We start from the raw sequence: 15,384 nt of genomic DNA on the forward strand, positions 1-15,384 counted from the left end.
TCTGGCTCCCAAAAGGGGAAGAAGAGGAAAATAAAGGTGGAGGGATAAGGGACACCAGTCTTTTTAGTTTTAGAAGTCACTTTAGACGGAGAGGGAGTGCCTCGCACTGATAGAAGGGTCGCCCACCTCTTTGTCTACACTCTGCTGATCAAAAACAGCAATGAGCAATCAGAGCACAGATTCCAGTATTTGTAGTCAGGGTTTGATTTGCTGACCCTGGCTCTTAACTACTGTGTATAAGCTAGTGAAAGAATAAGTGCACAGCAGCCTGCCAGGTGGCTTGGGATAGAGATTGAGTAGCTGCTCTGCACTTGGAGCTGAAGTTGACTGAAATTAATAACAGTTTGCCTGTGCCAGCCTTTCCCTGAAAGTTGCAAGCCTTCAACAGACACGAGCCTTCTAAAATAGTTACATCAGACAGATTTCGCTAGTGCCACTGTTTTCCAGCTAGAGAAACAGATTTCTCTTGCTTCCCACTCTGTCATCTTCCCCACATCCCTATGTTTTTGAAAATGCTTCATTAAATTCTTTTAATGAGTAAGTTTATGTTTCCTCTTTTATAAGTTGTATGGGCCACTAACTAAAATGACCCATTTATTTTTTCAACACTGTTTAGAATCTGTTTCTACAGAGTTTTCTTAGTTGGCCTATTCATCATGGCTTGTCATTAACTCAGATTAAAAGATATGGTAGCTGTGACAGGAGTCGAGTCAGGGACAGTAATGACTTTGATTTTTAGGTGTCACAACATGTCACTTAAATAAAAGTCATGGTTTCCAAAAAGAAACTGCCTTTTTAATCAGTGCTGAATCTCTAGTGTTATAATCATGTAGCATTATTACATATGTTCTTAGTACACTTATAGGGCTACATCGAATCGCCTTACATTTACTTGTCATTATAGGAGTGTACATGCTTTTCCATATGTATAGTCATTATATACCCTGTGCTTACATATACCCATGTGTATTTTTTTTTAAGTTCATTTTATTTTATCTTTTTTTTTAAAGATTTTATTTATTTATCTTTAGAGGGGAAGGGGGGAAGGAGAGAGGGAGAGAAACATCAATGTATGGTTGCCTCTTGTGCGTCCCCTGCTGGGAACCAGGCCTGCAACCCAGGCTTGTGCCCTGACTGGGAATCGAACCGCGATCATGTGGTTCACAGGCCCGCGCTCAATCCACTGAGCTACACCAGCCAGGGCCCCCATGTGTATTTTTATTTATTTTTCACATATACCTGAATTTTGTGTTTCTAGAAAACAATGCCAACACTAGAAGGTAAGAATGAATGTATGAACTTACACTTTTTCTCTGTGTAGGCAGTGCTCGGAATGTGACCAGGCTGGGAGCAGCGACATGGAAGCAGACATGGCCATGGAAACCTTACCAGACGGAACCAAACGATCAAGGAGGCAGATTAAGGAACCAGTGAAGTTTGTTCCACAGGACATGCCTCCAGAGCCCAAGAAGATTCCAATAAGAAACACGGTAATTTATTCCCTATTTATCATAATCGTCGCAAAATTCCGAGATGAAAACATCAAAGGTGAGAAAGACAAAGGGTGAACGTATACTCAGGAGCCCGAGGAAGAAACATGTGTGTTGCTATTGGTTTTTCTTAAGACCGTATTATTTTACATTATGAAATAACCCATATGTACCAGAGAATTTACTGTTTATGTATTACACTTAAAGCATAATAATAAGGAACACCCGTTATTAATATAATGAACGTACTAACCAACTTCAAAAATAGAACCTTACTAAAGCTTTTGAAGTCCCCTGTGAATTCCTTGGTAATCATATTCCCATCCATTCAGCCCAGAAGTCACCTCCTTTCTCAACTTTATATTTCTCATTCTCTTCTTTTAATTATACTCCAAATGTGCGCATTCATATATGGTACATAGTTTTCCTGGTTTTGAATTTTGTGTGAATGGAGTCAAACTACTTTCTTCTGTTATTTGGTATTTTGACCACATCATAGTGATTTCATTCGTACACACTGATCTGCATAGTTGTAGCTCATTTATTTTCACTAAGGTGTGATTTTCTTTTTTAAAAGAATAGGTCACTATTTATTTTGTCTTTTGTTCTGTAGATTGTCTTTTTTGTTCTTTGCATCTTTTTTTTAATAAACAATTTCATTTAAAATATTTCTATAAAGGGCCCCTGCAGCACGTTAACAAGGAGTTAGGGTACATACTAAGGCATGGCTTTGTGTAGCTGTAGAATATTTGCATCTTTGGTTTTGCAAGATAATTCCCATGTTTCCTGAAGCAGTTTACACTCATACCAGCAATGAATAATGATACTCTTGCTCCCAAACATGTATTTTTTTTTTTAGAGATCTTTAGAGGGGGAGAGAGGGAGAGAAATATCAATGTATGGTTGCCTCTCATGCGTCCCCTGCTGGGAACTGGCCTGCAACCCAGGCATGTGCCCTGACTGGAAATCGCACCGTGATCTTTTGGTTCACAGGCCCACGCTCAGTCCACTGAGCTACACTAGCCAGGGCTCCAAACTTGTTTTGTCCACTATTTTAATGCTTTTTCAGTGTATACATATAAAATAGTATATTGTCGCCCTCAAAACTAATGACTTTGAGCATCTATACATTTGTTCAGTTGTATTTCCCCTTTTGGGAAATGTATATTCAAGTCATTTTTAGTTTTCCTATCAGGTTGTTAGCCTATTTCACATGAAAAACTATTTGAGGCCAAAGTTTAAAAAATTTCTTCCAAAAAACATTCACATTTGTTATTACCAGATACCTGGGAGCTCTAAAGCTTGGTGTGTATCTTTTGTATCACATGAGTAGTGCGAATTTCTGTTCCAAACCCACGAAGGCTGGCTTGCAGTTATGAATTCTTTGGGGAGACATTTCACTTTCTTACCTTGAGCCAAGGCTGTCAAAAATCTGCCTCCCCCTGAGGGAGATGTAAAGATATTTTTAGGGTTAGTTGTCCTTATTTATTTGTTTTGTTACCTGTTCAGTTTTAGAGAGTCTTTATTTTTTTTCTCTTAAAGTAAAAGTTCTCTTTAATCTGTAATAACCCTCTATATTGGAATCACTTAGAAGATCTCATTTAAGAAGTCACCTAGATTATTTCATCCATTTTTGTGTTATGGGCTCATTTGAAATTGATGAGGCATATCCTGGAATTGTCTCTTAGATAATTGAAATAGTTAATTATGGGTGTTCTAAACTGGTCAACTTGAAAGTTTTTTTGTTTTCGTAATTTTCACAAGTTTTAAACTTTTTTAAAGGCTTTACAAACATATTTTGTTTACAAATGAACTAAAGAGAATTTTCCTTCTTTGAATGAGCCTGCTTGTTTCTCTGTTTCTAAAATATTTTCTGTAACTGTTTGATTCCAAATCTGTAGCTATTTTTAAGATCTTAGAGGTCTTCATGTATAGATACTTCATATGTAGATGTCTATAAAGATTATCCTTTTAAGAAACACTTTTTCCAGTTTACTGTTTAGAGAAATCCTTATGGTTGATATTGTCATCATTACCTTTGGAGTTATGTACAGGGAAATTTTGTACATATTATAGGGATATTTATGTGCTCATGGTTTAGTATTCTTTAAGATAAAGAAGTATTTTATTTTTTAGAATTAGAATTATAAGGAAGCTTTATAATTTTCTAATTTAGTCTAATTGCTTTCATCCTTTTCTTTGTCTCTGTCTTTCTTGTGTAAAAGTTTTAACTTTGTAGCTATTGGTGGGTAAAACAAGAAAATATCCCATGGCCAGTAATTTTAGGAAATGTCATAGCATGGTTATTTTCTCTCTTGGGAGAATTCAAAAGCATATTGAAGCTGTCAGAAATACTGCTGTTTAGAAATATATAAAAATTATTTACATTTTTTCCTAACTTATTTGATCAAAGAGCACCTTTTTTCCAGGTACATTTAAAAAAAATTGTGGCAGAGTCCCATGTAGTGCCAGCTTTTGGGATTCCAGAGGCCATGGATCGCTTGCATCAGGTTCTTCTGGGGTGTTTGCTGAAGTGTAGACTTTGGACGTCCTGGAGATAATGTATTCGAATTGGGGGTTAGGCTAAGAACACTTCTTAGGTGATATTCTCATGTAGAGTATTTAGATAACATGATTATTACTCGTACTTTTCCCCTCCATCTTCCCTCCATCAGTCTGTACAGCAATTCAGAAAACCTTCAATAACTACATTCAGTTGGTCAGGTACTAGATTAGGGAACATAATAAAAATGGAAGATCTTTTTAAAAAAATTACTAATTTCAGAGAGAGAGAGGGAGATGGAGAGAAAAACATCAGTTTGTTTTTCCACTTATTTATCCATTTATTGGTTTATTCTTACATGTGCCGGGAGTGGGCATTGAGCACACAACCTTTGTATGTTGAGTTGATGCTCCAACCAAGTGAGCTACCTGGTCCATGCTCAATCATCTTGATCTTGAGTTTACTATTTTGGCTGAATTGCTGTAGTTATCTTAATTTTTTCTAGCTGTCATTTCTGTTTCAGAGTTGTATTAGCATTTTAAATTTTTAGATGGTATGTTAAAATGAAGCATTCTAGTTTCTTTTTCTTAGCACACTGTTAATTGTGGGAATCCAGGAATATAACTGCCTACTAATTTGTATAGCCAGATACCTTTCACTATAAATCACTGATTTATCTCTCCCTTTAATTTTTTTGTTGTTTCTAGTATCTTACTCCTCGCACTTTTAATTTTAGTACATATGTAACATTTTGGGATAGTCTATCCTCAAATTTCTTATAATATTTTTACTTTTGTTAATTTATGTTTTTTCTGCCATTATTAATATTTGTAGATTTATTTATTTTTAGAGAGGGAAAGGTAGGGAGGAAGAGAGGGAGAGAAACATTGATGTGTGATTGCCTATTCAAGCTCCCCGCACTGGGAACCTGGCCTGTAACCTAGGCATGTGCCCTAACTGGGAATGGAACAGGTGACCCTTTGGTTCTCAGGCTGGTACTCAACCCACTCAGTCACACCAGCCAGGGCATTTTTCCTGCCATTATTGATCAAGGTGTAGTTTATCTCACAATAGTCATATTAGTCTATCAAATTTTTGAAGAAACTTTTACCTTTGTGGATAGGGGATTTATGACATACTCCAAGTTTCAGTTCTCATTTCAAAATAATGTATCAATCAGTAAAACTGTTAAAATCATCATTTGTTCCATAATTTTCTATCAATTTCTATTAAGTTTGTTATTTCCCTTGGGTTGCAGTGATAATACAATTTTTAGAGACATAGTTCAAGGTTATTTCATGCTAGTAATATGATTTTTCTTTTGTTAAAATAATCCTTTTTGTGGTACATGAGAATTGGTATTCTGCTGGAATAATTTTATGTTTAAGAATTTAGACTTTACAGTATAATTAAGCATACAGCACTTTAAATCTCTTTTTTAAAGGCCTCTCAGTGGAGTTGTCCAAAGACTATCAAAAAAGGGAAATTATCGTGGCTGCTATAGATTGAAGTCCCATTTTTATTGAATAGTTTTCCTTACCTCCTTCCATTTCTCACTTTTAATACTTTGTATCTTTTAAACCATCCAGGTAGGAGGGTTTAAAAGTAAAATTAGGTGGTAGTAAGGGACTGAAAGGGGACAGTAAGGGATTCAAATGTTGGAATAGTTGAATAAATTCTAATATTGGGTTGGCTAAAAAGTCTCTTTAATTGTTTACATAAAGTAAAAGACATTTTTCTTTTTAAATATATTTTATTTATTTATTTTTAGAGAGGGGAAAGGAAGGAGAAAGAGAGGGAGAGAAGCATCAGTGTATGGTTGCCTCTTGCACACCCCCTACTGGGGACCTGGCCTGCAACCCAGGCATGTGCCCTGACTGGGAATCGAACCGGCAACCCTTTGCTTCACAGGCCCGTGCTCAATCCACTGAGCTACACCAGCCAGGGCATAAAAGACATTTTTCATTTTGAGTATGTCAGCTATCTCCTGTTTGGTATAATGTTGATTTTTCTCAGTTAATGTCTTGTTTTGATTGCTATCAACCTCACCTGGTCTACCGAACTGTGGAACATCATGTAGTGAGAAATATCCAGCATGAAACTTTGCAAACCACTTTAGACGCATATGATCAGTCACAGCACCTTCTCCATACACTGTGCAATTTTGGTTTTGCATTTCACTTGTGTGTTTTTCTTTCTTGAAATAATAAACAATAATATGTCAAAAAGTTGCATATTTTCTTCTATCTTCAATATTAAAGTGGATACACAAAAATTCACTGATGTTAAGTTTTTAAAAAATATATGCTGATATGGCAGGTGTCACAATACAATCTAACAAAATTGTTTAGAATGAAGTAAAGACCACTAAATGCTACTATAGCCATCTATTGGAAAGAAAAAAGCACACAAACTTTTGGGCCAACACAATATATTGCTACTATTAATTTAACTTCCATTCAATCATACTGCTCATAAATCCAACCATTTTGTTTTATATTTCTTCATACCACTTAACCACTAGGTATTTTATATTCAATATGGTTTTTCAAAGGTAATAAGTCAAAAGACTGTGTGGGAGATTACCTTTATGTAAGATGTATTAATAATAATAATAATTAACGATGATGCTTCATCATATGCCAGACACTATTATAATTCTCCATCCTATTCTCCCCTTTAAAAAATAATTTATTAGGATTTCTGGTCAAGATGGAGGCATAGGTAGATATACTTTGCCTCCTCTCAGAACCAAAACAAGAACAACAAAAATTTTTAAAATACTGTATAGACAGAACTGCCAGAAAATAGAACTGTACAGAAGTCCAACAACCAAGGAGTTGAAGAAACTTCATTCATCCAGGTAGGAGGAGCAGAGACGGGCAGCTGGGGTGGAGAGGATGCGAGGACCGGATGGACCCATATTCCTGTGTGGATAAACCAGGAGGAACAACTGGGGAGCGAGACAGACAACGTCATCCCAGGATTGCAGCATGGGGAAATAAAACTTTAAAACCTCTGGCTGTAAAATTCTGTGAGAATTGAAGAGAGTTCTTTGGAGAGAACTACAGGGTCCTAGAATGTACACAAGCCCTCATACCTAGGAATCAGCACTGGAAGGGCCCAATTTGCTTGTGGGAAGCAGGGGAAGTAACTGAAAGCTGGCTGAGAACCAAGCAAGTGGCATTGTTCCCTTTTGGGCATCTCCTCCACCTAGTGTGCCACAACGCAGCCATGTGGGTTGCCCCACCCTGGTAAATACCCAAGGCTCCACCCCTTACAATGTAACAGACCTGCTGAGACAAAAAAGTATGGCCCAAATGAAAGAAGAGATCAAAGCCCCCCAAATAGGACTAAGTGAAGAAAAGATAGCCAACTTATCAAATGCATAGTTTAAAACACTGGTAATTAGGATGATCACAGAAATGGCTGAGTATGGTCACAAAATAGAGGAAGAAGTGAAGGCTATGCAAAATGAAATAAAAATATAGAGGAAACCAACAGTGAAGGGAAGGAAATGGACTCAAATCAATGATTTGGAGCAGAAGGAAGAAGTAAACATTCAGTTAAAACAGAATTAAGAAACAAGAATTCAAAAAAATGAGGAGAGCCTTAGGAAGTTCTGGGACAACTTTAAACATTCCAACATCCCAATCACAGGGGCGCCAGAAAGAGAAGAGGAAGAGCAAGGAATTGAAAACTTATTTGAACAAATAATGAAGGAGAACTTCCCTAATCTGGTAAAGGAAATAGACTTCTAGGAAGTCCAGGAAGCTCAGAGAGTCCCAAAGAGGTTGGACCCAAGGAAGCACACATCAAGACACATCATAATTATATTACCCAAGATTGAAGATAAGGAGAAAATCTTAAAAGCAGTGAGGGAAAAGGAGACAGCTATCTACAAAGGAGTTCTCATAAAGCTTTCACCTAATTTCTCAAAAGAAACCTTGCAGGCAAGAAGAGGCTGGAAAGAAGTATTCCAAGTCATGAAGGGCAAGGACCTACATCCAAGATTACTCTATTCAGCAAAACTGTCATATAGAATGGAAGGGCAGATAAAGTGCTTCCCAGATAAGGTCAAGTTAAAGGAGTGCATTATCAATCACCAAGCCATTATTATATGAAATATTCGAGGGACTTATCTAAGAAAAAGAAGGTGATCAAAAACATGAGCAGTAAAATGACAACTATCAACAACTGAACCTAAAGAACAAACACTAAAGCAAACTAAGCAAACAAGTAGAACAGGAGCAGAATCACAGAAATGGAGATCACAAGGAGGGTTATAAATGGGGAAAGGGAGGAGGGAATGGGGGAAAAGGTGCAGGGAATAGGAAGCATAAATGGTAGGTACAAAATAGATGGAAGGAGGTTAAGACTAGTGTAGGAAATGGAGAAGCCAAAGATCTTACATGCGTGACCCATTGACATGAATGAAGGGGGTGGAACGCTAGTGGGAGATGTGGTGCAGGGTGGAGGTGAATGAAGGGGAGAAAAAAATGGAACAACTGTAATAGGAAACCAATAAAATATATTAAAATAAGTTATTTAACTATTATAATTTGTATTTTACTAAAAATGAAACTGAGGAACAGAAGGCTTAAGTAATTTACCTGTGCTTTTATGTTATTGAATCTCAGCTTTTTTGATTAAGCAACAAATACCCTTTTTGGCTTGTTCAGGTGGTTTGATCACTGTTAGGAGAATGGGCCCATAGACTCAATCTTTGTGCTCCAATATGTTTTTTTGTGTGCCATACAAGGCTGCTGTTAGAAGAATGGCATCCACTTTTTCCTGCTGGCAGGCAGTTTTCATTTACCATGGCCAGAGAATACAGTAGGGAATAGAGTACTTTGGCAAGCCTTACTATATTTTTATTTGGATACTGAGGAAAGTCAATTTTCATTTCATTCTACTGTGGTTTCCTTAATAAGGATTTATAGAAATCTGAACAAATACAGCATATTTTGAGACATCCAATTCAGTAAGAGATAGATGCTCTTCAAAGTGAGTAGTTCCAGTATTATATTTTTCTCTTAGATTTTTTTCTATATAGAGGTGATAAAAAGATTAGCCAGAAATGTTACATGAAAAATTATAGCACTAAAGATTTCATGTTTAAAACTAGTGGGTTAAGAGAACTATATGTAAATGGAAACATGAAAATACTGCCTTTTCAGAAAATACATTTCCTGTACAAACGTGGAGATTCTCTCTGATTCATATTTTAATGTCACCTTATGTTTATTTTATAGTTACCATCAATTTTTTTGGCAACTTATCATTCCAAATGTTAGATTATTCTTAATAATTAAATTTAAACTATAAAAGTAATATATAAATACTTTTTAGTTAAAAGGAATTTAAAATATAATTAAAGCCTCCTTTAACTTTACTGCCCACATTCCTCTCCCCCAATCCAATTTCACATGCCCTGAATCTACCTTTAATACTAGGGTACATATTTCAATCTTTGATTATTTCATATTTCTTTTGATGTACTTGTCAAAGAAGAAAAAAGGAAAAATATCCATGAGCCATATGGAAATTAGTATGAGGATAGTTCAAGAAACATAGAAATATTCAAGAATCATAAGTAAAAGAGGAATGGTCTGGTTTTAGAAAATTCTTCACATTTTGTTTCCTGCTCTGGAGCTATGACTTAGTGACATCTTAGCTCGGCTCACAGATACCCCATCTCCAACACTGTGGCATCTCAGTGCCCATTATTCCCTATTTTTATTGCTGGACACACACTGGAGTCTAAAGAAGAATAAGAATTGAAAAGCCTATTTTTATTTACCATTATCTGTTATTTACCATGCATTTTGTATTAATCCTCTTTCATGACTACCCTATGAAGTAGTTACTGGTATCTCACCTAACTGATGAGTAACTGAGGCAGCATTTAAGTAACTAACTTGCCTAAAGACATTCAACTGCCAAGCCAGAAATTGAACTTAGCTAGCTCCTGAGTCCATGTTTTTAACTACTTCATCGTGCTGCCTTTCTAGACAAAATTAGTAGTTCTCCTCCTTAAGTCAGAATCAGAGGCTCCTATGCTTCCAGCAGCTTGGTGACTAAGGATTTGGTCAGGAAAATGAAAGTCTGTGGAGAATTCACAGTTTATACCACTGGGGGTGTGGATGTGAAGAAAGCTGTCACCATATGTTGGAGGAGCTCTGCTGAACATTAGAGAGATTTTAAATGAAATATTTATCCTGAAGCACTGAGCAGGTGGTGGGAGCTGACATTAGGCCGGAGAACTTGACAGTGAAGATCATGGTCTGAAGAATGCTGGTGAATGGGTGGAAAATGAGTTTGTGGGGAAGTCTGTAAACTGCCAGGACTGTGATGTGGAAGTTAACCAAAAGGTCCACAAGGCTGCAGCATCTGAAAAAGCCAAGCCTCAGAGTCCCCTGACCTCCTGAGAAAAAGGACCTGTACTTCTTTTATGTTTTAAATCTGAGATTAGTAACATGGAACTGTACAGGGTAGGGACTCCAGGAAATGTGGTCCAGCCTTAGAGTAAGTAAAGGGTTGTGGTGGAGACGCATGCCAGATTGACCACGGGCAATCCAGCACACTAAACAACTGCTGTTTTCAAAAGTGGCTAATGCACAGTAGTACTTATTTGCCACATGGGTGGGTGCCCTAAAAAGTGGCATTTGCAGATTCCTTTCCTCCACCCACTTTTCTTTCCTTTTTGGAGACTGTGATGCTGTCTTCCCCATCCATAATCTCCCAGCTCTGAGCACTGTACAAGGCGTGCAGTAAGTTCTTAATAAAGTGGTTAAATGAATCACTGGGAGCATGAATGCAGACAGTGAATGAAGCGTTGTAAAATACCAAGAGGAAAACCTGAGTGTAGGCCAATGATGGTGAACCTGGGCCCACCAATATTTAGAATAGAGAGGGGGTTAACTCCTCCCCTGGCTTGCTATATACCCAGCTTAACCTTCGCAATGCTTACCATTCATTTATGAGTGAATCAACATTTTCTCTCCCACTATTTTCTCTTTCTTTTTTTAAAGAAGTTAATTAAAAGGGAATAACATGATGATATGCCAGATTTTATTAACTTGGTGACTTTGTCCGCTCTTCCTCTTTATAGAAGCCACACAAATGAGTTCAGGGCTTTTCTTATTAGACACCTTGGCAAAGAGTCCCTTTTATTTTGACTGTATTAAGTGACTCTTTCCTTCAGAATTCCTATAATTTATATCACCCATTGCCAATGTTTATTTCAAAAGTTGGCTCTGAAGTAATTTGTTTTTTAGTGGCTGAGCTGATGCTTTGATCTGCATTCAGTTTATATAGTAATATCACTTTATAAAATAATTACTTCATATGTCTAATTGAACATTCTGGAGAAAACCAGTAGTATTAATTTCTGCATTGATAGCCAATAATAACAGTTGGGGTAATTTTAAAGTATACTTTCATTTATTGCAGAAATGAAAATGTTTAGTCTTCAAAACTGGAATCTCACTTATCAGAATATAATTCAACTTCTTTTGTACTGGGAGAATTGCTTTTCTCCTGTGCAAGGTCCTTTTTATAGGACAGTGAGTCAATTTATGTAACTAGCCTACCTTTAAATGTAAACTCATCATGCTTCAGTGATTTTCAGCTGGTGTACCATGCCACACTGGTGTGCCCCAAGTATCTTTAAAACATGCAATACCTGCCCTGGCTGGTGTAGCTCAGTGGATTCAGCACAGGCCTGTGAACCAAAGGGTCGCTGATTTGATTTTCAGGTCAGGGCACATGCCTATGTTCTGGGCCAGGTCCCAAGTAGCAGGTGTGTGAGAGGCAACCACACATTGACGTTTCTCCCCCTCTCTTTTCCCTTCCCTTGTCCTCTCTAAAAATAAATAAAATCTTAAAAAAAAAATAAAACATGCAATACCTGACTGTTTAGTCAGGGGCACTGGCCTCTTTTCCCTTAGATTATCAAATTTTTAAAAGTGACAGTGGCCAACACAACAATAGCCATTTGATGTGGATGAATTAAAATTATACCTATTTTTTGTAAAGTCAGCAAAAAATCCAATTTTTGGCTGTGCCACAGAATTTTAGTAATTAGTTTATGTGTGCTATAAGATGAAAAAAGTTGAAAAATCACTCATACTTATTACTTGTATTAAGAAAAACTTTTTCTTGAACTTCTTAAAATGTTATGTGGCTTTAATCTTTCTCTATAAATTTTTATTATAGCACTCCACTACTTTGAAATAGTATCTTTGTCTTTCCACATTTCTGCCTTGCTTCTCTGGCATTGAGCCAAAACGACTCTGTAATCCCATTGACATTGTAGGTTGCTGTTTTACTGATCTGTGAAGCATTCACTGTCTTGTATCACATAGTCCATTTTATGATTTTATAATATTCTAGCTTTAATACTTAATTGTTTTGTTTTTCACATCTTTGGAAGTCCCAGTAGTTCCATAGTTATTTCATCTGCTCTGATTTTTGCTAATTTTAAGTTTTATCTCATAGCATTTTCAGGGTGGATCATGACTTCTGATGCATGCAACGTAATTCTCAGCCTCATTGGTTTGATCTTAAGTGTATTTTGTGCTCTTGGGTAAACCTTCAAAGTCCAGTAAAGGGAAGACAGTACTTTAAGGTGAACTTTTGTTTACAGTAGATAGAAGCATAAATTTATATTACAATTTTCTTCACAATTCTCATAATTTAGGCAACTATCACTTGTATGAATGCTTTGGTCATATTTATTCTGAGTTGAATAGTTTTTTATGTGAAGCAGTAAACATAGCGGCATGGCAATCCAGGTCTTTGCATACCCTCTAATGCTTGCCTGTGACTCTTTGTTCTGCTCTTGAAGCATGATCAAGTTAATCTTTTCCTACATACATTTATTGAGCAACTAATAATGTCAGGCACTAGGGAACAGATAATGAATAGAATACCAAAATGAAGACATGCTGTATGTCCTTTAGAAACTAGAAAGTTGAAAGAAAGTCAACTGTCACAAAAAAGTGAAATATAAATTAGAAAGTGCGGTGTCCATATGAGAAGTGATTGCTGTAGCAGTAACATGATAGTTGGGAAGAGAAAAGATAGAAGACTGAGGTGAGCAACAAAGAGTGCAAGTTGACTGTTGTTATATCCCAAAGCCTGGGTCTTAATACATTGAAAAATTTTAAGTAACAGCAAGCTGGACCCATTGGGCCTTTTTTAGCATAAAATTTAGTGTAACAATTTTGAACCATCTTTAGGTATCATAATACCAGAGCTGTCTTTCTTACAATGTTTTCTTATGATAGGCATTTTGATGGCAACAGCCTCTCTCATTATTAACCTGGCAAAATTTTAAAGATGTTAATTGGATTAATTCTTAATAATTTAATTTTAATGCAGATTTACTTATCAGTCAAGGTTATTAATGATTATTACTATGCCTTTAGCAAAAAAAATCATTTGCTCTTTCAGCCATCCTATTTTTTAGATAAATAGGTATGAATAGATTTTAGGATAGCTTATTTCTTTTTTCTTTTTTTTCATCCCATTTCCCCCTCTCATTCCCCTCTGCCATATACCTGCCCTCCCACCTGCCTACCACCCCGCCTTAATTCATGTCCATGTGTCATACATGTAAGTTCTTTGGCTTCTCCATTTCCCACACTGTTCTTAATGTTCTCCTGTCTATTCTGTACCTACCATTTATGCTTCTTATTCCCTGCACCTGTTTCCCCATTCTCTCCTCCCTCTCTCCACTGATAACCCTCCATGTGATCTCCATTTCTGTGATTCTGTTCCTGTTCTAGTTTGCTTAGTTCATTTTTGTTTTTGTTTTTTAGGTTTGGTTGTTGATCATTGTGAGTTTGTCATCAACTCATTTCTTTTTAAATTACTTTTGTGCCAAGAAAATTCTGATCATTCATATATTGATTGATTTAAGACTTTTAAAAAAATTTAAATAACTTTCTTGTGTTTATTCAATTAGAAATATCTTGTATAAGAATATGACTTGTGCTTGAGAAAGTAACATTTAAAATATAATGGTATTTTCCTCTCTGGGACAAATTTTTTGTACCATTATTCCCTTTAAAAGTTAGATGGCACAAAATCAAATTCTTAAGTGTTTTAGATAGCATTAAAACCTGTAATATAACATCGTATGTGGCAAAAACACTTGAACTAACACATGGTAGATTTAATTTCTGGCCCATACTCTGCCAATAACTTTGTGTGGCTGTGGGTAAGTACCTTATCTCGTTTGCACTCATGCCCTAGTCCTTAGAACCTGTGAGTATGTTACCTTACGTGGCGAAAAGGGCTTTGCAGGTATGGTTAAATTTAGAGACCTTGAGATGGGAAGACTAGCCAGGATTTCCATGTGGGTCCAATTGAATCTCATAAGTACCTAAAAGGAGAAGACCTTTCCTGTTTTTAATTAAGAGGGAGATGTAACTATAGACAGTGGGTCAGAGAGATGCAGCATTGCTGCCTGTGAAGAAGAAAGAAAAGGGCCGTGAGCCAAGGAATGGGGGCAGCCTCTAGGAGGTGGAGAAGGCAAGCAGGCTGACTTCTCTTTAGAGCATCTAGAAAGTGATGCAGCCCTGCCATCACTCATGGCCTGCAGAGCTGTAAATTAGTACATCTGTTTTGTTTTAAGCCATTGAATTGCTGATAATTTATTATGGCAGTGATACACAGAGTGACTTCCACTTTTCTTTTGTCATTTAAAACTAAAATGGGAACATGATTTATAACACTACATAATTTTTACTCTAAGGCATAGATGTTAGAAATGAATGGCACAATGACTCACACTTTCAGAAGGTTCCAGGAGTATGGTAGTAGTTCATATTCACTTAAATGCTTTATACCACTAAATGATAGAGTCCATTGGTGGATTTTAAAGTGTTTAGGTTTTTTCATCATTGATGGAAGTTGAAATAATTCTGTGACATTTTAGCTTTATTTAGATGTAACTTAGATATGAAATTTAATAATATAAGCAGTAATGGAAAATTTACTATAAATTTTCTCTATACATATCTTTAAGATGATTGTAGAGTTTTATATCATTATGAAGGATATTAAAATATGACTTAAACTTAAGAGCAATTTTGATTGTAATAGAGATTTTGGAAGATTTTGGAAGATCTGAGCAGTGTAATTTTATTCTTTCAGTTTACTTTAGTTGCATTTACCATGTTTATAAGTAATTGTTCATGCAATTATTTGTTTGGCATCTGTAGACTCGTAGACCCCATGGACAGGAGCTGCTCTGTTTACCACTCTATATCCATGAAGTACTACAAGGTTTGGTTCACAGTAGGTCCTTAGTATTTCACAAATAAGTCCTTCCGTCTTCCACTACAGCCAGGCATTTGAAGCCAGTGTACTTTGGAACTC

General features: G+C 36.4%; 1 protein-coding gene across 8 annotated transcripts in view; it reads left to right on the top strand.

The window, feature by feature from the left end:
• PHF14 (PHD finger protein 14) overlaps positions 1-15,384 on the top strand; it is a 184,620-nt gene that overhangs the window by 52,939 nt on the left and 116,297 nt on the right. For all 8 annotated transcript variants that reach the window (XR_008389646.1, XM_037167350.2, XM_037167348.2 and 5 more), the window contains exon 14: positions 1,322-1,490. Coding sequence is in view for 7 of the 8 variants with exons in the window: in XM_037167350.2 (XP_037023245.2) it covers positions 1,322-1,490 (169 nt within the window). In the remaining variant the exon portion in view is untranslated. The remainder of the gene's footprint in view (positions 1-1,321; positions 1,491-15,384) is intronic.

Source organism: Artibeus jamaicensis, unplaced genomic scaffold, assembly GCF_021234435.1.
Source record: "Artibeus jamaicensis isolate MK-2021 breed Jamaican fruit bat unplaced genomic scaffold, CSHL_Jam_final contig_923, whole genome shotgun sequence".
Classification (NCBI taxonomy): Eukaryota; Metazoa; Chordata; class Mammalia; order Chiroptera; family Phyllostomidae; genus Artibeus; species Artibeus jamaicensis.